Source organism: Neoarius graeffei, chromosome 3, assembly GCF_027579695.1.
Source record: "Neoarius graeffei isolate fNeoGra1 chromosome 3, fNeoGra1.pri, whole genome shotgun sequence".
NCBI classification, from domain to species: Eukaryota; Metazoa; Chordata; class Actinopteri; order Siluriformes; family Ariidae; genus Neoarius; species Neoarius graeffei.
Window position 1 is genome coordinate 2,286,396 of NC_083571.1, and position 27,364 is coordinate 2,313,759.

At 43.1% G+C, this 27,364-nt stretch overlaps 2 protein-coding genes across 2 annotated transcripts; one reads left to right on the forward strand and one right to left on the reverse strand.

The window, feature by feature from the left end:
• The first annotated feature begins 3,716 nt into the window (after positions 1-3,716).
• Positions 3,717-7,058, forward strand: LOC132883066 (alpha-1-antitrypsin homolog). The gene is made up of 4 exons (XM_060916223.1): positions 3,717-4,392; positions 4,466-4,736; positions 6,563-6,710; positions 6,867-7,058. Exons 1-4 carry the CDS (start codon positions 3,717-3,719, stop codon positions 7,056-7,058), a joined length of 1,287 nt encoding a protein of 428 aa, XP_060772206.1.
• Positions 7,059-24,799: 17,741 nt separating this feature from the next.
• On the reverse strand, positions 24,800-26,388 carry LOC132882672 (alpha-1-antitrypsin homolog). Its single transcript, XM_060915756.1, has 4 exons — positions 25,752-26,388; positions 25,390-25,657; positions 25,111-25,258; positions 24,800-24,991 (listed from the first exon to the last, which is right to left on the reverse strand). The coding sequence occupies exons 1-4, from the start codon at positions 26,386-26,388 to the stop codon at positions 24,800-24,802; spliced, it is 1,245 nt and encodes a 414-aa protein (XP_060771739.1).
• Between the last annotated feature and the right edge of the window lie 976 nt (positions 26,389-27,364).

The following is a 27,364-nucleotide window of genomic DNA, read 5'->3' on the forward strand; positions in this document are numbered from 1 at the left end:
AGTGATTATTGACCCCAGTCTTTCATTCGAAACTCACATTGATAACATTACCCGGATAGCTTTCTTTCATCTCAGAAATATTGCTAAGGTAAGAAATTTAATGTCATTGCATGATGCAGAAAAACTAGTCCATGCTTTCGTTACCTCCAGGTTGGATTATTGTAATGCCTTACTGTCTGGATGTTCCAATAAGTGCATAAACAAGCTCCAGTTAGTTCAAAATGCAGCAGCAAGAGTCCTTACTAGAACTAGAAAATATGACCACATCACGCCTGTCTTATCCACACTGCATTGGCTCCCAATCAAATTTCGTATTGATTATAAAATACTACTATTGACCTTTAAAGCACTAAATGGTCTCGCACCACAGTACCTGAGTGAACTTCTGCTCCTCTATGACCCGCCACGCCTACTTAGATCAAAAGGTGCAGGCTATCTGCTGGTACCTCGTATAGTGAAGGCTACATCAGGGGCCGGAACCTTTTCTTACAAAGCCCCACAGTTATGGAACAGCCTTCCAAGTAATGTTCGGGAATCAGACACAGTCTCAGCGTTTAAGTCTAGGCTGAAAACATATCTGTTTAGTCAAGCCTTGTGTTAATGGTGTTTATGAGGTAAAGGTGTAGATCTGGAGGGTCCTCAGACAGAGTGTTTTGGTAAACTGGGATGTATGGATGCTGTCAGTCCCCACTCGCTTGCTCACTCGAGTTTGTTGATGGTGTAGTGGCTGCTGCTTTATGTCCTGGGGCTCCCTCATGCCTGTGTTACCTTCTGGCTCTCTCCGTTTAGTTATGCTGTCATAGTTAGTTGCCGGAGTCCCTGCTTGTACTCGGTGCAATATGTATACTGCTCCTACTTATTCAGGTGATATTGGGCATACCTAACAACCTGTGTTTTCTTTCCCTCCCCCCCACCCCAAATCTGTCCCTCTGAGTTACATGGAGTCAACAGGAAATGTTTTGGTGGAGAGGGTGGAGACCTCGACTGGCTATCGTAGCCTGCAGGGAATCGGCCGTCAGACATTCTGTCGCATGTCCCAGACCCGGTGAAATGTAACTGAATTGTCTTGGCCAGGCCTAAGGGTCCCATCTGCATCTCATCATTGCTGAGGAGTGTGCTCCCATCACCCAATCAAGCATCCAGCCAGAGCAGGTCATGATATTTTTTACCATATTAACATGCCATTGTTGTGTGTTATGCCTGATGTAAAGACTCTCGTCTCTGCAAGCCTACCACACAGATTTAATACTTGTCATTTTTAGGGCATACCTAACAACCTGTGTTTTCTTTCTCTCTCTCTTCCCCCCCCCCCCCCCCCCCCCCCCCATCTGTCCCTCTGAGTTACATGTTGATCCTGGGATTGAGATGCTGGCCTCTTCTGCCCCTCGGACCTGCTTGATCCATCCTGGTGCCCTGTGTCTGGTCGGAGTTTTATCGCCCCACTCCTGTGAAGGACGGCCCCATGAGGACAGTTGAGGGTTATACCTGTTAAAACTGTTAATATTATAGTCAGGCTGTCTGTTGTTGCCCAAATGAGGATGGGTTCCCTTTTGAGTCTGGTTCCTCTCGAGGTTTCTTCCTCATGTTGTCTGAGGGAGTTTTTCCTTGCCACCGTCGCCACAGGCTTGCTCATTGGGGATAGATTAGGGATAAAATTAGCTCATGTTTTAAGTCGTTCAAATTCTGTAAAGCTGCTTTGCGACAATGTTTATTGTTAAAAGCGCTATACAAATAAACTTGATTTGATTTGATTTGATTTGATTTGATCCTGTGGCTAGCATTCCTATTCAGCTGGTCAAGATGGAGCTGCAGGATGACACCGAAGCCTTTCTTGAGCTGTTTGAGCATGTCACAGAGATGCGCTTGTGGCCAACCTTGCAGTGAGCAACTCATCTATTGCCGCTCCTGTCAGGGGAAGCATAGCTCTCGGCTCGGCAGCTCCCAACCACCAGCATGCTGGAGTACCCAGACCTGAAGCAGGCTATACTGCAACGAGTCGGCTGTGGCCCAGAAGAACGTTGCCAGTGGTTCCGTGCACTGGGCTACAGTGCGGTCAGCCCCCGTTTGGGTTTTCACAGCAGTTCCAAGACACTCGCCAATGGTGGTTATGGACAGGCGAGTGCAATGTGAAGGATGCCATCTACCACATGATGCTAGAGTAGTTCATCGCCCAACTGCCAAGCAAGACCTTGATGTAGATCCAGTGTCCCTGTGTGGCATCGCTGGAGGAGGCAATCCAACTGGCAGAGGATCACCTGACGGTGTTTCTGGGAGCGGGCGCTCCCGCAACTTTTCTCCCTAGCTCTCATTCACTTTCACTTTCTCCCTCTCCTTCTCCCTCTCCTCGCCACTCCCCTACCCCAGCCCCACAGAAATGGGGACCAATTCCCCCGAACTCCACTGCCTGCACTCATGTCTGTCCTCATGTTTCTTTTCTCCCTTCTCCTTCTGTGTCTGTGCTGCTGTTAACCCCCCTCTCTCTCTCCACAGGTGGACTCATACATGCCCACCAGAACCAGGAGCAAGCCCAAGCAAGTCTGTTGGCATGGCAGGAAGGCTGGGATTTCCCAGAATCAGCACTTCCACAAGGAGGTGGGACTACTGATTTGCATTCCTGATGCACTGCAGGCTTCCCCTTATCAAGCAGGAATGTACCAAGTCTCTGTGAGTATTCAAGGGGGTACACATCAAGCTTTGGTAGATTCTGGTTGTGATCAGACCTCCATACATCAAAGTCTGATTCACTATGGGGCACTGGGAAATACACAATTGGTGAAGGTCAGGTGTGTGCATGGTGATATTCACAAATATCCACTCATGCCCATCACTATACGGTTTTGGGGAGAAAAGCATAGTTTAGAGGTAGCGATTAGTCTGAGCTTCACCCATCCACTTATCCTGGGAACAGATTGGCTGGGATTTAAAATGTTAATAAAACAGTTAGTCGTAGGTGGGTCCTGCAGTAGTACATCATGGGGGAATCCCATGGCAATGTTAGCTGGGGAGGCGGTCCCAGGGCCATCGATGTCAGTTCTGCATCATGATGACATGGAGAGTGGGGTGGCCCCTCCTCCTCCTCTGTCTCTGGTGAAATCCCTCAGGGGATTTCCCCTTGGAACAGATGCATGACAGGTCTCTGAGGCACGCTTTTCACCAAGTAAAAGTCATTGATATGCGATTGCGGCCTGCCCGAGACCTAAGACCAAAAAAGGGGTGAGGCAGTTCCTAGGGCTGGGTGGCTATTATAGGCAGTTTGTGTTCACTATTCGGACATTACCAGCCCACTGACTGACCTCACTAAAAAGGGGGCGCCAGATCCGGTCCAGTGGACAGAGCCATGCAAAGGGGCTTTTGCTCAGGTAAAAGCAGTTTTGTGTGGAGGCCCGCTGCTGCATTCTCCTGACTTTTCTCTGCCTTTTATTTTACAGACCGACATGTCAGACAGAGGGCTGGGGGCCACTTTGTCCCAGGTGGTGGAGTGGGAGGAGTGCCTGGTGCTGTACATCAGGCACAAGCTCTCCATGTGAGGGTCAAAGTACAGCACCATAGAAAAGTAGTGTCTGGCCATCAAGTGGGCAGTCCTCATTCTCCAGTACTACTTGCTAGGATGTCCATTCACCCTCTGTTCCAACCATGCCTGAAAAACTTTATTTTCAAGAATACAAGAAATTAAGCAAAATATTGTGTGCTAAGCTATTCCCTGTCCAGGTAGTGAAATGAGGAGAAAGATCCAGTGCTGTTTGACCTTTGCCTTCCTGCTGATGGTGGCTTTGGCTGACCACCAGGAGAGCCATGATGATGGAAAACGTTCACCAGATCTCCATCACCATCTCCACCATGGCAAGAATGAACCCCACCCCAGTCATGATGGAAAACATGATTCATTCCACAAAATCTCATCTCACAATGCTGACTTTGCCTTCACCCTGTACAATAAACTCTCCAGCCACACTGATGCCAAAGGCAAGAACCTCATCTTCTCTCCACTGAGCATCTCCATTGCTCTATCCATGCTGGCTCTGGGTGCCAAGGGTGAGACCCACTCACAAATCTTCAGCACTCTGGGCTACAGTTCCTTCACAGAGGATCAGGTCAATGAAGCCTATGAGCACCTGCTGAACACACTGGACCACAACCAAGAGTCCGCACTGCTGGAGATAGGTGGTGGTCTGGCTGTCCAAGAAGATTTCAAACCTATCAACCAGTTTCTGAAAGATCTTCAGCACTTCTACAATGGAGAGGCCTTCAGTGTGGACTTTTCCAAACCTGAAGTTGCTGTCCAAGAGGTCAACAAGTTCATTGCCAAGAAGACCAATGACACCATCACTGACATACTCAAGAGCCTGGACCAAGATACCATCCTGGTGCTCATCAACTACATTTATTTCAGAGGTATGTTCCAGAAAAAATATGACTTTTCTTAGTTCAGATGCTGCATAAATACCAAGTCTTTGGGTCTTTTTAGATAAATGGGAGAAGCCCTTTAATGTAGAGCACACACGCAAAGCCGACTTCCATGTGGATGAGAACACCAAGGTGACTGTGGACATGATGCAGAGAACTGGATACTATGACTTCTACCATGATTGGGCTAACTTCACCTCTGTCATCAAATTGCCCTACAAAGGCAACACCTCCATATTGATCGTTCTGCCTGACGAGAGAAAACTGGAGGAGGTGGAGAAACACCTCAGCAAGGAAAGCCTCAAGTACTGGCAAGACAAACTCTTCAGAAGGTAACAGGTAGAATGTGACATGTGACTTTTAAAGCATAGGTTGAGTTAAAACACAGCTATGCAGGTTAAATCAAGAACAATTTAGAAACCAGAGTCGGAAAATAAGGGTAAGTAAGTAAAGTTGAGGCCACATGTTTATGTACAGCCAATCTAGTTGGAATCTACAACCTTGTTTCCAAAAAAGTTGGGATGCTGTGTAAAACATAAATAAAAGGGTTAGGGCTTGGGTTTTGCAATAAAAAAAAAACCTGTTTGTTTGTCAACAGGTCAGTAAGATGATTGGGTATAAAAAAAGACCCTCCCAGAGAGGCGGAGTCTCTCAGAAGTAAAGATGGGGCGGAGTTCACCGCTCTGTGAAAGACTGCGTGGGCAAACAGTGCAACAATTTAAGAATAACGTTCCTCAATGTAAAACTGCAAAGAATTTGTGGATCACATCATCTATCGTCCATAATATCATTAAAAGATTCAGAGAATCTGGAGAAATCTCTGTATGCGAGAGACAAGGCTGAAAACTGACACTGGATGCCTGTAATCTTCAGGCCCTCAGGAGACACTGCATTAAAAGCAGACACGTGTCTGTAGTGGAAATCACTGTATGGGCTCAGGAACACTTCAGAAAACCATCGTCTGTGAAAACACTTCATTACTGCATCCACAAACGCAAGTTAAAACCAGATATAAACAATATCCAGAAACCCCGCCCCCTTCTCTGGGCCTGAGCTCTTTTACGATGGACTGAGGCGAAGTGGAAAACTGTCCCGAGGTCTGACGAATCAAAAGTAGAAATTCTTTTTAGAAATCATGGACACCACGTCCTCCAGGCTAAAGAGGAGAGGAACCATCCGGCTTGTTATCAGTGCACAGCTCAAAAGCAGCATCTGTGATGGTATGAGGGGGCGTTAGTGCACATGACATGGGTACCTTGTACATCTGGGAAGGCATCATTAATGCTGAATGATGTAAACATGTTTCAGAGCAATATGCTGCCATCCAGACAAAATCGTTTTCAGGGAAGGCCTTCCTTCTTTCAGCAAGACAACGCCAAACCGCTTTCTGCACAGATTACAACTGCATGGCTCCGTAGTAAGAGAGTCCACGTGCTAAACTGGCCTGCTGCAGTCCAGACCCGTCTCCCATTTAAAACATTTGGTGCATTATGAAGTGCAAAATATGACAAAGGAGATCTTGAACTGTTGAGCAACTGAAACTGTATATCAGGCAAGAATGGGACAACATTTCTCTTTCAAAACTACAGCAATTGGTCTCCTCAGTTCCCAAACATTTACAGAGTGTTGTTCAAAGTAAATATGCCCCTGTCCCAACTTTTTTTTTTTTAAATGTGTTGCTGGCATCGAATTCACATTCTGTTATACAATGTCCCAATTTTGTTGGAATTGGGGTTGTTGTACATTTCCAGTATACTGCTGGATGAATAGCATTAGCTGTAATGATCATATTAATCACTGCAACCTTGGTTAATTTTAACCATATGGCTTCCACTCATTATTCAGCAGCACATAAACTAGCACTAGATCCAGCACATCCTGTTATTTTGCATTTTGTTTGTTTATATCATTTAATTGTTCATACTTTTGTGCAGCTTAATGAAGCCATAAAATATTAAATGAGGACATGAAATCATAATGTGTGATTTTCATTTGTGGAAATTAATGCAGTAGTGCCAAAGCTTTTGTTAACTGAATGTATTGAGGTTACATTTGTAGTTAAGCTTAAGGTTCTGAACAGCCACATTATGAATTCAGTTCTCACTTTGCTCATCTCTGAATTTGGCACTGTCCTGATACCCACCATTTTGCTCTGCAGGAGAATCGGGTTTTCTTTACCCAAGTTTTCCATCTCTGCCTCCTTCTCTCTTGGAAACACTCTGAAGGAGCTGGGTATCACTGATGCATTTTCCAACAATGCAGACTTCTCAGGGATGAGTGAGAAGACCAAACTGAAGGCTTCCAAGGTATGTTGAGAAATCTGAAGGTTGACCTGAAGGTTGATCAGTGCCACCAAAAGGAGGTTGTTTGGCTGAAGGAATTGTTGAAAAGCTTAAGTCGTGTAAAGGGTTGATGAAGGTGCTATGTGCAATGTCAGGAAAAACACTCATGCTCTACCCCAGGTTCTCCACCAGGGGGTCCTCAAGGTCGATGAGAAAGGAATGGACACAGCTGCTGTCACCACAATAGAAGTTTTTCCTTCTTCTCAACCATACACCCTGAACATCAACAGATCCTTCCTGGTCTTCTTTGTGGAGCACCACACTAAGAGCATCTTCTTCATGGGCAAGATCACCAACCCTACTGAACAATAACAGCCAGATCCCACCTGTATCAAGCAAGCAACCTGATTTTTAAAGATCAACAAATTGTGACTTTCCATTTTGAAATGGAAAATGCTTTCCCATTTCAGCAGGGAGGGAAGTGCAGAATTGGAGAATAACTTTCTTTTGTTTTAAATAAAACCGTTTCATCCATATGTGTCATAAGTCGTACTCAGTGTCGGAGTAATTATCAGAGTCAGTCAACATTTCTGGTCGTATTTCATATTAGCTACAAACTGAGAAGAGAAACGATCATTTGAACTGTTTTTAACTACACGTTCAGTCATAAGATGTCTTTAGGATTAATGTGTCATAATTTTGTTGGACCTGGCCGTGTTCATTAACCAACCAAAATAAAGAAATTCCCCAAATACTCAAACTCAACTTATTTTATATGCTCAAATAATACGAGTTTGGCTGGCGGAGGGGGCCAAAGCTCAAATCCATTTCAAGCTCACTTGTTTATTAGTAATCAGCTTATAAACAACCTGTTTTTTTTAACCATTATTATTAATACTTTCTTTTTAAACCCCTGGGTTTCTATTTTTATCTGTAACTTTGGAAAACACAGTAACACACCACCACTAATAAAAACTCTTCAGCGATAACATACCATAGTGCACTGTTACAGTGTGTTTCACAAATAATTGTGGAGCGTGCATTGTGTTGGACTCGGGACATGAGTGTGTTTGTTCAGCCTTCAGTTCATGAGGGGAAATTCAATAATCAGTGGTGGGGTCAGTACACTGGCAAACACACACTCTAACGGGGTAAGAGACCATTTAAAAGTATGAATACAGGCAAAGATCAAGGTGAGGAAATGCTCAAAAATAAAAAGGAGGAGGATCAAACACAGGGCCTGTTCTGAATGTTCAGGGCCCAAAGTGATAACAATCATATTTTATAGGCAAGAATCTCATCTCATTATCTGTAGCCGCTTTATCCTGTTCTACAGGGTCGCAGGCGAGCTGGATCCTATCCCAGCTGACTACGGGCGAAAGGCGGGGTTCACCCTGGACAAGTCGCCAGGTCATCACAGGGCTGACACATAGACACAGACAACCATTCACACTCACATTCACACCTACGCTCAATTTAGAGTCACCAGTTAACCTAACCTGCATGTCTTTGGACTGTGGGGGAAACCGGAGCACCCGGAGGAAACCCACGCGGACACGGGGAGAACATGCAAACTCCGCACAGAAAGGCCCTCGCCGGCCACGGGGCTCGAACCCAGGACCTTCTTGCTGTGAGGCGACAGCGCTAACCACTACACCACCGTGCCGCCCCTAGGCAAGAATGAACAGGATAAATATTTATTATTCTACCTACATTCACTGGATATGAGCAATCGTACACTCTGATTGGCTACTCTACTACTAGGATATCAGCTCATATACCGTGAGGAGAGAAAAACAAAATGATGGAGCGCATCAAGCCAGATATATCACTTTGTTGTCAAGTATTTAAAAGAAACAGAAATAGATAAAAAGAACATAGTTTTTGTTGTTGTTGTTGTTGTTTCCCTGAGTATCTCCTGTTCCACACTCCAGCCAAGTTGGGGGCAGAAATGCACCTTTAAGTTGGTTTGACCAGGGGTTCCCAAACTTTTCCATGCCAAGGCCCCCCAAACAGCATTAGCTTCTGGCCGGGGACCCCCTTTGCAAACCCACAGACAATGCTACAAAATGTGTAAAGAAACATCAACTTTTAGAATGTTTTCTCTTACTTTTATTCAATAGTCAATAATTGTTACATTTGTTTAGCATAAGAATATTATTAATTAACATGTTTTCAACACAAATATTTTCGCACTGAACAATAAACTTTTCAACAAACTGTTGATAAGAACAGCATAAAAGAAATCAAACCACTCTCAATTGTGTGTGTGTGTGTGTGTGTGTGTCTGGGAGTGACAGACGGTTTACACTAGTGGGAGGGATGGGCTTGGTGGCTCCTACATAGTTTGTCAACCCTGGGCTTAATCTCCGTCAGTGCCATACACATGTCATTGTCCACAGGTAGACGTGCTCTATGTTTGGTTTTGAGCAGAGGTGGAAAAACCCGGGTGCAGAAAGTAAAAACCCTGCCACATTTTTGCTCCAGCCAATTCAATGAACCAGCTGATCCTAATTACCACATCCCCTAAGCCAGGTTGATGAGCTAATTGGTGAAATCACCTGTGTTGAGAGCACAGGCAGAAGGAAAACCTAAGCAGGACTTTTACTTTGTCAATCCAGTTTTTCCACCTCTGTATTTGAGTACCTTTAAAGTTGAAAAGCCAGACTCACACAAGTAGGTTGTTGCAAAAGGGAGAAGGCATTTCAATGCCCTGTCAGCCAAGCCGGGATCGTCCTTTCTTACATGTAGCCAGTAGTTAGACAGGGGAAGAGCCTCAAAGTCCATTTTTAAATCCCCTGAGTTTGTCATCTCAATCAGCTCCTCCTGTGACTTTCAGTCCAGACTAGAACCGACCCCGGGGGCAAAGGGGTTCCTAACCCAGTTTAAATGTGTGTTTTCGAGGTCAGGGAAATAGTCTTTGAAATCTCCTTGGAGGTTCTCCAGGTGGGACTGGATCAATGGAGAGACGGAGCCCAAATCATCACATGACAGCAGCTCCTGGTGAAGTAGTGGGAACATTTCTGTAACTCCCTCCTGGAGCTTGTTTGACCACAGCATGATCTTTTTGGAAAAAGCACGCACTCTGTCTTGCACCTGGAGTATGTACGGTACGTGTCACGTCCTTGCATGCTTTGATTCAGTACGTTTAGATGCTGGAAAATGTCTGACATGTATGCAAGTTTGCGGATCCAGGTTGCATCGGTGAACCAATCTGCCAGCTGATGCTTTTCAGATGAGAGGAACTCTGCAACCTCCCTCCACAGCTCATAGACACGGTTCAAAACTGCGCCCCGTGACAGCCAGCGCACGTTCGAGTGAAGCAGCAGCCCCTCAAAACGAGCGCCCATCTCATTACAAAGCAGGGTAAACAGTCTGTGTTTCATGGGACGGGCTTTAATCAAATTCACTACTTGTATAACCTCCTGTAGTACCTGATTTAACTCGTTATCCATCCTTTTTGTGACCAGTGCCTCGCGATGGAGCGTGCAGTGTGTGGCCACTACATGCGGGGCCTTCTGCGTAATGAGCGCGGTCACTCCACTGATCTTCCCGGTCATTCCCGCGGCTCCGTCCGAACACACCCCCACACAACGGGTCCAGTCCAATCCGTTAGACTCGATGTAATCGTCCAAAACTTGAAAAATGTCTTTCCCAGTAGTTCTTCTTTCAAATGCTTTACAAAATAGTATTTCCTCCACAATACACTAGCTTGAGGAGCGAAGCAGCTTGATAAATGGCGCAAACCGCAACGTCACAGGCAATCGGAGAGATGAGCATGGCAAACAACGTTTCGATATGATGTATTATTATTAATAATTATAGTTTATAATAATGATTAAAAAACTAATTACAATATATTTAATAATAATTATTTAAAATATTTTTTTTCGCAATTTTTTTGTTATCGTCCCTCCAACTCTCTGAGGCCCCCCTAGCGCCCCCTGGCGGCCCCCCGGCCCCCACTTTGAAAACCACTGGGTTTGACAACCAACAAAAAACCCAAAAGAAAAAGAAGAAAATGGCGGCGCATGTTGCTGAACCAATGGAGGATGAAATAAAAACTATTAGAAAACAAAACCCCAAAAATACAAAAAAGCAACAAAATATGGAATAAAAGTATTTGATGGTAAGAATGGATCTTTTTATTTTTCAAGAATTATTATTATTATCGCATTTTTCACAAATTGTTCCTGTCATTTTGCCGGTTTGTTTACATTATAAGTGGAAATTATTTTGTTGGACGTTTTGTATAAAGTTTTTATTTATCAAATTTGCTAAAAATAAAAATGCTCTGTTTCTCAAAATCCAGTGAATGTGGAGAGAATAAAACAGTCATTCCACTCAATCTCGGTGCTACGCGCCTCATTACCTATCAGCTCATGTACGACTCGATTTTGTGGAATAATTGTTAATTACTTAACAGGATTATACTGTTTAATAAACAATAAAACAAAAAACAACTGAACACAAACTATATACACAAGGAATGAACTGCCTAAACAAGTAAATTAGAATGAGCAAGCAATAAATAAATAAATAAATGTCTTAAAATTGAAGCAAAGAAAAATAACTCTTCCAAAGAAACTGCTAAACAATTAAATTGTACACACAAATGTTAATGAACCAAATGTAAATTAAATACAATAATAAGTCATAATTTGAAGCAAACTTTAGCAAACACAATTTCGACATCGCAGGAGGAAATAAAGTCAGGCGAACATTAGCTTTAAAATGTTCCTGCAGGGCGGCACGGTGGTGTAGTGGTTAGCGCTGTCGCCTCACAGCAAGAAGGTCCTGGGTTCGAGCCCTGTGGCTGGCGAGGGCCTTTCTGTGTGGAGTTTGCATGTTCTCCCCGTGTCCGCGTGGGTTTCCTCCGGGTGCTCCGGTTTCCCCCACAGTCCAAAGACATGCAGGTTAGGTTAACTGGTGACTCTAAATTGAGCGTAGGTGTGAATGTGAGTGTGAATGGTTGTCTGTGTCTATGTGTCAGCCCTGTGATGACCTGGCGACTTGTCCAGGGTGAACCCCGCCTTTCACCCGTAGTCAGCTGGGATAGGATCCAGCTCGCCTGCGACCCTGTAGAACAGGATAAAGCGGCTACAGATAATGAGATGAGATGAGATGTTCCTGCATCACTTTCACTTGGCTGTAATGCTGATGACGCTCCGAAATATTTCCTGCACTGAGCTCCGTTTCTCTGCAGTACGACAGACCACAAACTCCCCACATGATCAGTCATGTGACTCTCTTCCCAGCTCACACCTGATCACTAACTCAGCACACCTACAGGCATTTCTAATCCTACACTGAACATTTTCACAAATTCAGTAGGACATCTCACTTCCTGTGTAACACTAGTAACGTTATCCATTTTAATCACATCAGCAAGTGGAAGCAAGAAAGTGGACAAATTGACGAAGATTAATTAATGTTAATCTTTCTTTCAGTGTTTTTGATTTTGTTTTGCGTCTCCTCACTCCGGATGACATTCAATCGCTGTCAATTAGAGCGGCGGCTACAATTATCAACGGCTTATAATTATCGACACCTTTTCAGATTTACAAAAAAAAAAAATTTTACAAAGGTGAGTTTCAGTTCCAACAGTTATTATTTGTTAATTAATCAACCGTAAGCCCCCCCCCACCACCACCACCATTTGCTCTTGTTGTCTGATGACGCAGCTCAAAGATGGAAATTTTTTCAGCGCGATCAGTAATTTTTCGGAAAACCCGGACGTTATCATCGCAGGTGAGCATGGTGGAAAGATCATGGACATGATTTTACTGATCAAATTCACCGATATTTCATGATTTCCTCGTCGAAACCTACTTTGTTTCTTACTTTTTCATTTGACAGTCGCCATTTTGTATCTAAACGCGCGTTTGAGAATCACGTGAGGTGTCGATAATAGTGATCACTTTCACCGGTGTTCACCATTATCGACACCCCGTGGGATTAAGCGACATTTACAACTGTTATGGATCGATCTTTGTGTAACATTGTTGAAGTAGATGAAGTACTTTAAAAAAAAAATAAAAGTGCTGGGATTTATAATATATTTTTTTTCTGATTCATAACAGAATGGAATGTTTATAGAGCATTTGGAATCCGATTGCAATGAATAGAATTAGAGCAGAATTAAATTCCAAGCATATAAAAAATTACATGCGCAAAATATTCAGATTTTTCGATTCCATTCTGAATTTTTTTTTTTTGCAGTTTGTTGTAAATCTCTACCACATATTACAATATCAGGAGACATTTTATATTCTGGTTTGAGGAATGATGTGCGACCTTTGACCTGGATTGTCATGTGGTTATAGTGTTGATTCCCTGTTGAGATTTATTGGTAAACGACAAAACTAGAAATTAATACAAACAACAACGAATGATGAACAAATTGTGATCTATGAAAATACTGAGAAAGTGGAACAAAAAGATTTTCTGACGCAGGTTAAACATTATCAGTTCATTTGTTTACAAACATTAGAATTACTTCCTCATTTACATAAACACCAACATCCATATATTTATCTCATTCTCATCTCATCTCATTATCTGTAGCCACTTTATCCTGTTCTACAGGGTCGCAGGCGAGCTGGAGCCTATCCCAGCTGACTACGGGCGAAAGGCGGGGTTCACGCTGGACAAGTCGCCAGGTCATCACAGGGCTGACACATAGACACAGACAACCATTCACACTCACATTCACACCTACGCTCAATTTAGAGTCACCAGTTAACCTAACCTGCATGTCTTTGGACTGTGGGGGAAACCGGAGCACCCGGAGGAAACCCATGCGGACACGGGGAGAACATACAAACTCCGCACAGAAAGGCCCTCGCCGGCCACGGGGCTCGAACCCGGACCTTCTTGCTGTGAGGCGACAGCGCTAACCACTACACCACCGTGCCGCCCCGATATATTTATATAAAAGATATTTTGTACTAAATATAAGTCTATGGAAAACACATTTTAAATAAAAACTATGTTTTGTTAACTTAATACCACATACCGATTATTATTTTTAAAATAAATAATCATCTGGATGTCGATGACTGTGGACAAAGGTGTTGATAATTGTGGAACGGTGTTGATAACTGTGGACAAAGGTGTTGATAATTGTGGAACAGTGTCACATGATCTGATACGCTAAGTAATCAGGAATCAACTCATTTTTTTCCAGTGGAAGTTTGAGTAATTATTCATGCACAATTTATGTACTGAAAGTCTTTTCTACTTTTGCAACGGCCAAAAGATCGTTAAGGTGTCGATAATTGTAGCTGCTGTTCTATATATGTGTGTGTGTGTGTGTATATATATTTATATATATATATTATGTGTGTGTGTGTTCTGATGTTTGTTGTGCTTGTCAGTTCAGACTTCACTTCCACACCTCACTGAAGCCCCTGTGACTGCTTCATAACAAACCTTTTCCACAGATTATAGCAGTGTGCTTCATTTTATTTATTTTTAATATCTATCTATGTTAAAGCTCATGTGGCCCCCTGGTGGTCCAGAGGCCCTCAGCAACCATTTATACTGTCTGTATGAAGAAACCTCCCTGAGCAAATGTAAATATCAAGGTCAAATATACAGACTAATTTGGGGAATCAAGGTATTTAATTCCAGAAATGGTCCAAAGATGAGTCTGGGCCTGAGCTCTGCTCATGACAGGACATTACCGGGGTGTTTAAGGTCTTATCATAAACTTTTGATATTAACCTTGAATTAAACGTCTGATATCCTGAATTTTCTGGACCTTGGTGCCAGATATGATCATGGGTAAAAGCTGATGCCATCAGTCTTGATGCAGTTTGTTTTCATGAGAAAAATTAAAGAGCTTTTAACACCAAAAGTGCATGTGGTTGTTGAGCTCCCCAGATCACAATATATATATATTTTTTTATATATTATATACAATCAGGAAAATTATCAAAAGGATCAATAAGTTGCCAAGAAGAGGATGCATAAGCAAATTCGCATGTATGTCCAGAAACACACATGCGAATCAGAAATGGTTGCAGGACACAAACAGCAATGAGGCCTCAGACTCCTAAACACGCTCAGTCCTGGACATTCATTAAAAACCTGTGGTTAAAACTGAACAGGGTGAAGAGCTCATATTACATCAACAAAGCTTTGAATAGAAATGTAACACTCGCTGTGGACTGGACGTTACCACTCACCACCAGCAGAGGGCACTCTGTAATTCCAGAGAACAGCCTCTTCAACTGACAACCAGTCAAGCATTTCTTATTCTCTGTGCAAATGGCAGCCAAGTTCAGCAGCACTTTGCGAAGTCTTGCTGTACTTTATGACCATCGAGTACTACTCTACTTTACATCGAGAGAGTTATATTCTTGCTGCATTTATTTATTTATTTATTTTAAATTCAGTGTCTACTTTGATGACTTCCTGTTTCCCGACTCTGAATGTAAGTGATGATATCATCTTGGTTTAGTCTACATGAACAACAGTTCCAAAAATGTCTCTTTTGAAAACACTTCCATGAGGACATGAGCCCAGTGATCGTACATCACCAACTGAAGAATAATGTTGCGAGCTGTAAAAGGAGCACTGTATAACTCCAAGAGTTCTGAAAATTCTCCTCTTGCATTTTTAGCCACAACAGTCTCCAAATGGACTTGTGATGTCAGTTGCTAGTTTGTCTTTTCCAGAACCCCATCTCACCATGTGATTTCACAGGGTCGTATTCTTGGTCTGTTATTCTTTGTAATCTACATCAATGGCATAGAGTAGGGTGACCAGACATCCCGGTTTTACCAGGACAGTCCCGATTTGGGGTTGTGTGTCCCGAGTCCCGACAAAAGTCTGTCGGGACACGGATATGTCCCAGTTTTTGCCACTCGCGACATTTGCGACTGAGCAGCGTGCGAATCATTAGCGGAGAAATGTCTGCGTTTACTATTTTGATGAATTGACAGGAATCGCAAACTTTCCTGGTTACTGCCCCCTGGCCCTGTGGCATGGGGGTTTATTTAGCCACATTATTCCAGACAACAGAACGGGTTGCCATGCAACAATAAAATAAACATTAACTGGCGCGAATGTTCTTTGTCTAGCAGCTAGCAGCAGTAATGCCACAGCAATTATGCCGAAAAGAAAATGTACCTTTTCCAAAGATTTACAGGGCACCTCCCCCTTCCTCCAAGAGGTGCAGAACAATGCGCACGGAGCCTACTGTGCACACTAAGTGTTTCTTCTCCGTAGCCCACGGTGGTAACGCCGATATACAGGATCACATTAAAACTGGAAAAGATTCACTCTTCTTGTAAATATATGTAGGCTAATGCATTTTGTTTAGGGTGGGTGGATTGACAGTCGCCTTAGCTTTGTTCCTGTGCTTTGTTCTTGTACTGAGTTGGGTAGCCTATTGCCGCTTTTCCACTACAAACGCGGCTGAGTCGGGCTGAGCCGTGCCGTGCTGATTTGGGCTGAGTCGAGCTGAGTGGGGCTGTTGGAGTTGCATTTCGACTACAATCGCGCTGAACCGTGCTGGCTGGAAGTGGGTGGACACATTGGGTGGAGTTAGCGAAAGTGGGTGGACGTCACGTGATGTCGTTAAGCAGCGCAAACAGTGACATCAGTGAGCTTTTAAGTGGTAGTCTCACGACCCGGATAGTAAACAATAAACATGGAGGACATGGAGTCGTTAGTGTTGCTGGTCTTGGTGCTGTGGCTTGTTGTCACCGACAACGCCAACAGATACTGGCAAGAGCGTATAGATGAGGCGAGGCGCATAAGGCTTCAGAAATTCTCGTAATTCGTAATTCTTCTTCTTCCGGGTTTACGGTGTTTACAGATCCCAGCGTGCTCGCGGGGCGTGTGGGCATGTGAGGACACTCCTCCTCACCAATCAGTGCACAGGGGAGTGTCTGCTCACGCCCCCAGCCTCACTCGGCTCGGTTTGGCTCGCTTCAGCCCCACTCCAAAACGGTGCAAGTTTTAGGGGCTAAGCAGGGCTGAAGCGAGCCGAGTCGTGCTGTTCTTTGGTAGTCGAAACACGAGCCGTGTCGGGCTGAAGTGAGCTGAAGCGAGCTGAAGTGCGCTGAAAAAGGATAGTGGAAAAGGGCCATATGTTGCAAATGCTGTGCGCTCCTGTGGGGGCTTTCCTCGGGCTGTCGCCCCTCTCCTCCTTTACTGCTGTTTTGTTTGAGTGTATATTCTCAAATCACTTGTCTCTTTTTTTGTTTCTGTTTAACACACCATTCTGACAGTTTGGCCATATTGCTGTGTTGAACAGCTTGTTGCACCTTCCATTAAAGTGTTCACTTTTGTCCACATCTTCTTGCTTTATTCATTCAGTTGTGGGGAATGGTTAGTAAGGTTGATTCTGACCGAGGCTATGTTGAGGTCACATATCTACTTTTTAAGTTCATGCTATAGTGCATACAATTGTAGAGATATAGCCTACATGTGCATATGCATTCTTCTTGGTGTTCTCACAAACAGGTGAAATAAATCAGTGTAAATGTGGCCTATGGACATAGCCTGGCCTATTCTCAGCCATTACAACATCTGCTGTCTGACCATAATTTAACTGATCTGTATCCCACTATGCTACTAGATAACAACATGCCTGTTTGTTTTATTTCATGTGAGATGTTGATAAATGTGAGCTTCAACAAACTGATAAGAGCACCTCTCTGAGTGTCACGTTTACGTAAAAAAAGGTGTGCGTGCACGAGCATGGTCGCGCGCAAAAGTGTCCCGGTTTCAGACTCGGGAAATCTGGTCACCCTAGCATAGAGTCGACTCCCCAGTTTTCCAAGATGGCGATGTGTGCTGATGACATGGCCTTTTACTGCTCTGAGATTTCACCTGTTGATCTCCAACGCAAGCTTCACCAGGACCTTCAATCTGTCTCTTCATGGTTACAGAATCATAAGCTTAGTTTGAATGTTTAAAAAAATCTAGATTCATGATTACCAGTAACAAGACTAAGTTAAAGAACTTTCAAGATGTGCAGCTCTTGATGGAACAAGATGAACTTGAGAATGTTAGAGAGTTCAAATATCTCAGTATGGTCATTAATCAACATCTCACTTGGCACGATCATGTTGAAATGCTACACTCTGAGGTTGCACAACGGCTTGGAGTTTTCAAGCAGATAAAACATCTGTTGCCTTTGTTTATAAGGAAACTGGATGTCATGACGTTACTAGTCCCGCTGTTTGATTGTGTGTCCATTGTCTGGGGTGACAAGAACAATAAAACATTAATGAACTCACTCCAAGTACTTCATAACAAAGCGCCAAATTAATCCTGAATCCATCACCGTGGGTCTCAAATTTATTTTAACGCACTCAAAGATCTCAAGTGGCTCAACGAAGAGAACTCCATCGCTGGGTCTACATGAAGAACAAAGTATCTGAAGATACATCAAGTTTCTCTAAAGGTACAGATTTCCACAAGTACAACATGCGCAATAAAAATATGCTGAGAACGGTCAAATCCAACACGAACTGGTCCTGTTCAGATCTCAAATCTCATGTCTACACAGCTGGAACTCTTTACCAGACCACATTCTATCACTGTCAACTATTAAGAAATTTAAAAGAGCGGTGAAAAGTTCCTTCATAGTAAATAATCAGGCTTTGTTTTTTTTAATATTTATTTTATTGATATTGTAATTTTTTTCTCATTATCATGTTCTTTTTTATCATATTGTTTATTAGATTGACTTACTAACTGGTTAGTTCTGTGTAGTTTTTAATTTTATATATATACATACATATATATATCTCATCTCATTATCTGTAGCCGCTTTATCCTTCTACAGGGTCGCAGGCGAGCTGGATCCTATCCCAGCTGACTACGGGCGAAAGGCGGGGTACACCCTGGACAAGTCGCCAGGTCATCACAGGGCCGACACATAGACACAGACAACCATTCACACTCACATTCACACCTACGCTCAATTTAGAGTCACCAGTTAACCTAACCTGCATGTCTTTGGACTGTGGGGGAAACCGGAGCACCCGGAGGAAACCCACGCGGACACGGGGAGAACATGCAAACTCCACACAGAAAGGCCCTCGCCGGCCCCGGGGCTCGAACCCGGACCTTCTTGCTGTGAGGAGACAGCGCTAACCACTACACCATATATATATACATACATACTACCGTTCAAAAGTTTAGGGTCACTTTGAAATGTCCTTATTTTTGAAAGAAAAGCACTGTTCTTTTCAATGAAGATCACTTTAAACTAATCAGAAATCCACTCTATACATTGCTAATGTGCTAAATGACTATTCTAGCTGCAAATGTCTGGTTTTTGGTGCAATATCTCCATAGGTGTATAGAGGCCCATTTCCAGCAACTCTCACTCCAGTGTTCTAATGGTACAATGTGTTTGCTCATTGCCTCAGAAGGCTAATGGATGATTAGAAAACCCTTGTACAATCATGTTAGCACAGCTGAAAACAGTTGAGCTCTTTAGAGAAGCTATAAAACTGACCTTCCTTTGAGCAGATTGAGTTTCTGGAGCATCACATTTGTGGGGTCGATTAAATGCTCAAAATGGCCAGAAAAATGTCTCGACTATATTTTCTATTCATTTTACAACTTATGGTGGGAAATAAAAGTGTGACTTTTCATGGAAAACACAAAATTGTCTGGGTGACCCCAAACTTTTGAACAGTAGTGTGTGTATATATATATAATTTTTGTTTTTTTCGATTTTCCCAGAGCCCTACTGAAAATCATATTGCATGATGTAGGTCTTCTGAATAAAAACTCTTCTTCTTCTTCTTCTTCTTCTTCTTATTATTATTATTATTATTTCTAGCACCAGAGTAGTGGATTCAGGAGCAGAACGATAAAACAAAATCTAAATAAATTGCAAATACTTTATCAAATAAGAAAACACGGAAAAAAGTAAGAGTTTGTTCAGCAGATGTGATAAACTGAGTCCTAGCACCTTCCTAACACACAAAAGCACACACACACACACACACACACACACACACACACAGGTCGAAGCTGTGATGATTGGTTATGCCGTCTGCACAAACAGGTGAAATATGAGCATTATAATTTCTTCACCTCTGATTTCAAACAGTTTCATTTTCAGTGGCCAAAAACACTGTTTTCATGTGAAGAGCAAAGATTAAAGTGATTTTTTTTTTATATTTGTGTGTGTGTGTGTGGGGGGGGGGGAGAGCTTTAGTCTGGTTTTCTACAATAAAAGAGCGAAATGTCGCGTCTCCAGCCTTGTTAGAAAGATACTCAGTGCTGTTACACTCACGAGGAGAGAACATTATTTTTATTATTTAAATAAACTTTTGTCGCATCCTCATTTGCTTCTTCCTACTTGTCATGAATGAATGAATGACTTTATTCAATTTATAGATGATAAGTTGATCAGCAGAGTTGTTGGGGTGGTGCATGTACAGATACAAATAGTTACAGAGACAAAAAGCTAAAAATATACACAACCTTAAAATCTGTTGATTATCTGCACATTAAATTCATTAATACTGTAGTATGCATAACTTTTGTCTTTGTGTTTAATTACAGCTACAATGGGATCAAAGTTTATTCTGTGAATGTCAAATTTAGCTTATAAACACTTGAACTCATTTAAGTTATTGGCTGTTGATTCCTTGTTAGATCGACTGTTCCACACTGTCGCTCCTCTGGATTGGATGGAGTTCCTGTGGTAGAGTTCATTTCTGGACCTGGAAGAATTATGTCTCCATTTCTTCTACTTTCACAGCTTGAATTCCTCTGTTGTCCAGCACTGTCGCCAGGTCCGGGTCCATGTGAACCCTACTGATCCATATGTCATATTAACTGGAGCATAGTTACAGTGGGGCAAAAAAGTATTTAGTCAGCCACCAACTGTGCAAGTTCTCCCACTTAAAAAGATGAGAGAGGCCTGTAATTTTCATCATAGGTACACTTCAACTATGAGAGACAGAATGGGGGGAAAGAATCCAGGAAATCACATTGTAGGATTTTTAATGAATTAATTGGTAAATTCCTCGGTAAAATAAGTATTTGGTCACCTACAAACAAGCAAGATTTCTGGCTCTCACAGACCTGTAACTTCTTCTTTAAGAGGCTCCTCTGTCCTCCACTCATTACCTGTATTAATGGCACCTGTTTGAACTTGTTATCAGTATAAAAGACACCTGTCCACAACCTCAAACAGTCACACTCCAAACTCCACTATGGCCAAGACCAAAGAGCTGTCAAAGGACACCAGAAACAAAATTGTAGACCTGCACCAGGCTGGGAAGACTGAATCTGCAACAGGTAAGCAGCTTGGTGTGAAGAAATCAACTGTGGGAGCAATTATTAGAAAATGGAAGACATACGAGACCACTGATAATCTCCCTCGATCTGGGGCTCTACGCAAGATCTCACCCTGTGGGGTCAAAATGATCACAAGAACGGTGAGCAAAAATCCCAGAACCACACAGGGGGACCTAGTGAATGACCTGCAGAGAGCTGGGACCAAAGTAACAAAGGCTACCATCAGTAACACACTACGCCGCCAGGGACTCAAATCCTGCAGTGCCAGACGTGTCCCCCTGCTTAAGCCAGTACATGTCCAGGCCCATCTGAAGTTTGCTAGACAGCATTTGGATGATCCAGAAGAGGATTGGGAGAATGTCATATGGTCAGATGAAACCAAAATAGAACTTTTTGGTAAAAACTCAACTTGTCGTGTTTGGAGGAGAAAGAATGCTGAGTTGCATCCAAAGAACACCATACCTACTGTGAAGCATGGGGGTGGAAACATCATGTTTTGGGCCTGTTTCTCTGCAAAGGGACCAGGATGACTGATCCGTGTAAAGGAAAGAATGAATGGGGCCATGTATCGTGAGATTTTGAGTGAAAACCTCCTTCCATCAGCAAGGGCATTGAAGATGAAACGTGGCTGGGTCTTTCAGCATGACAATGATCCCAAACACACCACCCAGGCAACGAAGGAGTGGCTTCGTAAGAAGCATTTCAAGGTCCTGGAGTGGCCTAGCCAGTCTCCAGATCTCAACCCCATAGAAAATCTTTGGAGGGAGTTTAAAGTCTGTGTTGCCCAGCGACAGCCCCAAAACATTACTGCTCTAGAGGAGATCTGCATGGAGGAATGGGCCAAAATACCAGCAACAGTGTGTGAAAACCTTGTGAAGACTTACAGAAAATGTTTGACCTCTGTCATTGCCAACAAAGGGTATATAACAAAGTATTGAGATGAACTTTTGTTATTGACCAAATACTTATTTTCCACCATAATTTGCAAATAAATTCTTTAAAAATCCTACAATGTGATTTCCTGGATTCTTTCCCCCCATTCTGTCTCTCGTAGTTGAAGTGTACCTATGATGAAAATTACAGGCGCCTCTCATCTTTTTAAGTGGGAGAACTTGCACAATTGGTGACTGACTAAATACTCTTTTGCCCCACTGTATATGCCGGATGTCTTTCCTGCCACAACCGTCCCATTTCTGGGCTCGGGAAACAGCCATTCACACAGATGGGAAATTTAGAGTCACCAGTGTAGGTGTAATTAATGATTTTGTGTATTTAGGATTGGATAAGTGATCAATCTTTAATAATTACATGAAATCAGTCTCATTAAATTTGAAGGTTAATAGTTAAAATGAATCAATCCTATTGAATCGTTTAATTTGACTCATTTGAATTGAATCATACCACAGAATCAGTCTCATTTGAATCGTTTGAAATGAATCATTCAGTGAATCGAATCAGTGAATCATTTAGTGAATCAGTGAATCATTTAGTGAATCATACCATTGATACTGGGTAAATTACCAGACAGCTAAAATGGTATCTTCTAAATTATTATTGATCACTTACCATATTACAAATTATCTACACCTTTCCTTGAATTCTTTGCGATTGGGCCACTTCAAAGTATCGAAACAGCAGATGAATACACACAGCTTTGATAATAAATGAATTTATTATACAAAGATCAAAAATGGATAATCAGTTGGAATATATATAGTGAGGTGTGTGTATATGAATATGTGTGTGTGGGTGTGGGTGTGTGTGAAAGAGAGGGAGAGAGAGAGACACCTTGGGTCTCTCTTGAGAGGGTTGGCTCTTGTGGCTGTGGAATGTTATCTGCAATCTTGGTATGTGTGTGCGTGGGGGAAGGCCCTATGGCCTAGCTAAAGTGTGTTTGTTATCTGCAATCTTGGTATGTGTGTGAATCCTCATGATTTAGTGAGCATGTGTTTTCTAAGTAACAAAGGAATTCCACACTCATAACATTATCAAACTCACTGAAATCTTAATAAGGTCAAAATGTATGTTAAGGAGATTGAGGATATTAGTAAAAGAATAAGAGAGAGAGACATGCACAAACTTATGGATTAACCAATTTTAAATCAACAAACAAATGATAGAGAACCAAAATTCAGTGTATACACTTCATTTAACTTCATATAACTTCACATTAAGTGAATAACTAATTCCTAAGACTTAAACTTTTGCCCAATGCCGGTTCTTACTGCAAAAAGTCTCGCCTTTTGTAGGAAGCAGTCTTACTGGAGAAGTTTGCGCTTCGGTGAGAGAGAGAGAAGTGAGAGCGGTTGCTCTGAAGTTTTCTTTGAAGATCTTCGTAGCTCGTGAGAAGAAAGTTCTGATCAGACAGGGTTAGGACAGTCCAGCCGCTCCCAACACCAATAAAACTGCCTATTTGGTTGCAGTCTAGTACGTACTAAAAGAATGACTGAAAAAAAACGGTTTATAACTCACTTGAGTTAAAGCGCGCACGTTTCCGGAGTCCACCGTGATCAAGGGTGGATAGGAGGAGAACGTTCTAAAACGTGTCTCTTGCAGGAAAGAGTCGTGGTTTCGGACAGTCCGATGGTGAGCGTCCCTCTCTGGTCTGTTCTCCACTGAGTTCAGACACCAGAGACAAAGAAAAATGGAGTTTCCAAGTCTCTTATGTGAATTCCTGAGGAATGTGATGTACGTGATCCCGCCCAGACGTGACGTAGTCAACGCGGAAGTGGGCTGGGAGTTGTAGTTCTTAGACACAAGATGGCGGCATGATACCTACACCAGTTAACCTAACCTGCATGTCTTTGGACTGTAGGGGAAACTGGAGCACCCGGAGGAAACCCACGCGGACATGGGGAGAACATGCAAACTCCACACAGAAAGGCCTCGCCGGCCACGGGGCTCAAACCCAGACCCTTCTTACTGTGAGGTGACAGTGCTAACCACTACACCACCGTGCCACGCCCCACCCAGCAGCCTCATTTACTTAATTTAAAATGAATCCTCCTTTTGTCACATCACTAACGCACAGTTCCTACTGCTCACTGCTGCATTATCTGGTTCTAAATTGACCGTAGGTGTGAATGTGAGTGTGAATGGTTGTGTGTCTCTGTGTGTCAACCCTGCGATGACCTGGTGACTTGTCCAGGGTGAACCCCGCCTTTCGCCCATAGTCAGCTGGGATAGGCTCCAGCTCGCCTGCGACCCTGAACAGGATAAGCGGCTACAGATAATGAGATGGATGGATGCTGGAACAGTCTTTCCTCCTCCTAATGAGGTCATTCGGTCTGCATAATGGGGGTGATAGATGTCAACAGGGGGCACTGCATTGTCTTTGTGTGGAAGGAGTGAAGAGTGAAACAGATTGTTGACCACTAAGTTACTGAATTTTAAGTGAATTTTTGTTTTATTTTTGCTTGACGTCAACCACAGAGAAATTGTGTGTCTATGTAAATAAATCCCTATCATTTTTTGAACCTGGAAGAATCTCCACGAGCACTATTTTTTACTCTTAGTGAGTCACGAACCTCCTCCTCAAAGGCTACAAAATAAGGATCCTTGTGAACGAAGAGTAGCCTTAACAATTATACTCTGTGAATGTTTGATTTGCAGGAGTCATCCACAACATGTATTTTTCTTTCTTGTTTTTATTTTGACATTCATTGTTTGCATGTTATTTCAGCTGAACAAATTTGTTATTCCAATCTAAACTTACACATCATTGATAAGTAACAACAAGACCCAAAAGCATTTGCCGATGTAGTTGAAATGAACAAGGAAGTTAGTTTACTCAACTGTGGATTAGATACAGCTAGAGCCAGCTGCTACTTTTCAGCAGGGTTGATGATCTTGCCCATGAAGAGGATGCTCTTGACACTTTCTTCCACAATGAAGACCAGGAAGGGTCTGTTAATTTTTATGTGTAATGGTCCAGCCCTTGGTACGAGCTCTGCAGTGGTGACACCAACTGCTTCAGTGCCTTTTTCATCAACACTGAGGACTGCCTTGTGGAGTACCTGTGGAGATATTGAACACAAGAATAAAGTAAACATAATGCATTAATCAATTTGGCATTGTTGGTGGTTCCATGCTACATCAAGGGTTAAAGAGATAAAGAGCAGATTTGTCTACATACTTTGGAAACCTTCAGTCCTATATTCTCACTTATTGCAGAAAAGTTTGCCGTGTCCGAGAATGCATTAACAATACCCATTTCCTCCAAAGTGTCCCTGAGACTGGCAGAGGCAGAGATGGAGAACTTGGGCACATAAAGGTCCAAAGACCTGAAGAAAAAACAAAACAAAACAGGAATGCGTTCAGACATGGAAATGTATATTATCAGTAATAATACACAAATAAAAAGAAAGCTTGCTGTGTTGAAAGCTCATTTTTCAGATATTTGGGACTGCATTACCTTTGTCTGACTTTGTCTAGCCAGCCATTTAACTGTTCCTTCGTAATGTGTTTCTCCAATTCCTCCATTTTTCCCTCACTGGGAAGAATGATCACCATGGAAGCATTGCCAGAGTACTGCAACTTGATAAGGGTAATGTTCTTGGAAGTGTAGATCTTGTATCGGTCATCCTTCGCCCTCATCATGTCCACAGTCACCTTGGTGTTCTCATCCACATGGAAGTTGGTTTTGTGGGTAGCCTCCTCTAGGAAAGGCTTCTCCCATTTACCTTAGAGAATAGATTAAAGGATTGAACAACACTTTGCAATTCATCAAAAGAAAATAAATTAATGTGTGTTGTATTGCTAAGATGCTGACTGTACCTTTGAAATAGATGTAGCTGATGAGCACCATGATGGTTTCTGGGTCCAGGCTCTCGATCATGTCAGTGATGGTGTCCTTGGTCTTTTTGGCTATGAACTTGTTGACCTCTTGGACAGCAACTTCAGGTTTGGAAAAGTCCACACTGAAGGCTTCTGTATGGTAGAAATGCTGAAGATCATTCAGAAAATTGTCAAGAGGTTTGAAGCTTTTTTGGATAGCCAGACCACCACCTAGCTCCAGCTGCCTGGCCTCCTGGCTTTGGTCCAGTGTGTTCAGCAGGTGCTCATAGGCTTCATTGATCTGATCCTCTGTGAAGGAACTGTAGCCCAGAGTGCTGAAGATTTGTGAGTGGGTCTCACTCTTGGCACCCAGAGCTAGCATGGACAGAGCCACGGAGATGCTCAGTGGAGAGAAGAAGATGTTCTTGCCTTTGGCATCAGTGTGGCTGGAAAGTTTTTTGTACAGAGCAAAGGCAAAGTCAGCATTGTGAGATGAGATTTTGGAGCATAACTCGTCTTTTCCTTGGTGATCTGCTGGATGTTCTGTATCATTGTGGCCCTCATTGTGGTCAGCTAAAGCCAAGAAGGCACTCACCAGGAGGGCAATTGTCAGACAGCACTGGATCTTTTGCCACATTTTATCACCTGGACGGAATCAGAATCAGAATTAGATGGCATCAGGAGGAGTTCCTGCCATTGGAAATAAGGGGAGAGGAGATGGAAAGGGGCGCCAGTTTTACACATCAGTGAGGACCTCAAGTGGATGGTTAACTCCAATGCTCAAGTCAAAAAGGCTCAACAGAGACTCTACTCCTATGGACTCTTAGGAAGAACGACGTTTCTGCAAAGCTGCTGCAGTTGTTCTACCACTGCTCGGTCAAGAGCATACTGACCTACTGCATAACAGGCTGTGATGGAAACTGTTCAGCAGCAGACAGAGCAGCTCTTCAGTGGGTTATTAATATGGCACAAAAATCATTGTACCCCCCCTCCCCCGACCCCCCTGGAGGACATCTACAGATTTCAATGCCTCAGCAGAGCTTACAACATCATTAAGGATGATACACTTCTCTTTCATCACCTGTTCTCACTCCTGCCATGTGGAAGACGCTACAGAGCTACAGTGCACTCATGATACAAGAAGTAGTAGAAGAAACCTTTATTTATCACATGTACACTCAAGCACAGACTTAAACACAGTGAAATTTGTCCTCTGCATTTAACTCATCTGAAGCAGTGAACACACACAAGTGAGCAATGATCACACACACATACCCAGAGCAGTGGGCAGCTATGCTACAGCACCTGGGGAGCAGTTGGGGGTTCGGTGCCTAGGGCACTTCAGCCCAACCCCCAAGGCCGCCCCATGTTAACCTAATCGCATGTCTTTGGACTGTGGGGGAAAGCACAGCACCCAGAGAAAACCCACACAGACACAGGAAGAACATGTAAACTCCACACAGAAAGGCCCCATTGGCCACTTGGCTTGAACCCAGAACCTTCTTGCTGTGAGGTGGCAGTGCTAAGCACTACACCACCGTGCCGCCCTACACCTTTGCCTCAGTCATGCTGGTTTTTCTTTTACAACCTCAGGAGGACAGAGGACGGGAAGG

Coding starts and splice junctions, on each gene's coding strand:
- LOC132882672 (XM_060915756.1), bottom strand. CDS start 26,388: ATGTGGCAAAAGATCCAGTGCTGTCTGACAATTGCCCTCCTGGTGAGT. Junction 25,658..25,751: donor CAGCTACATCTATTTCAAAG/GTACAGTCAGCA, acceptor CTATTCTCTAAG/GTAAATGGGAGAAGCCTTTC. Junction 25,259..25,389: donor CTAGACAAAGTCAGACAAAG/GTAATGCAGTCC, acceptor TTTTTTCTTCAG/GTCTTTGGACCTTTATGTGC.
- LOC132883066 (XM_060916223.1), top strand. CDS start 3,717: ATGAGGAGAAAGATCCAGTGCTGTTTGACCTTTGCCTTCCTGCTGATG. Junction 4,393..4,465: donor CAACTACATTTATTTCAGAG/GTATGTTCCAGA, acceptor GGGTCTTTTTAG/ATAAATGGGAGAAGCCCTTT. Junction 4,737..6,562: donor CAAGACAAACTCTTCAGAAG/GTAACAGGTAGA, acceptor TTTGCTCTGCAG/GAGAATCGGGTTTTCTTTAC.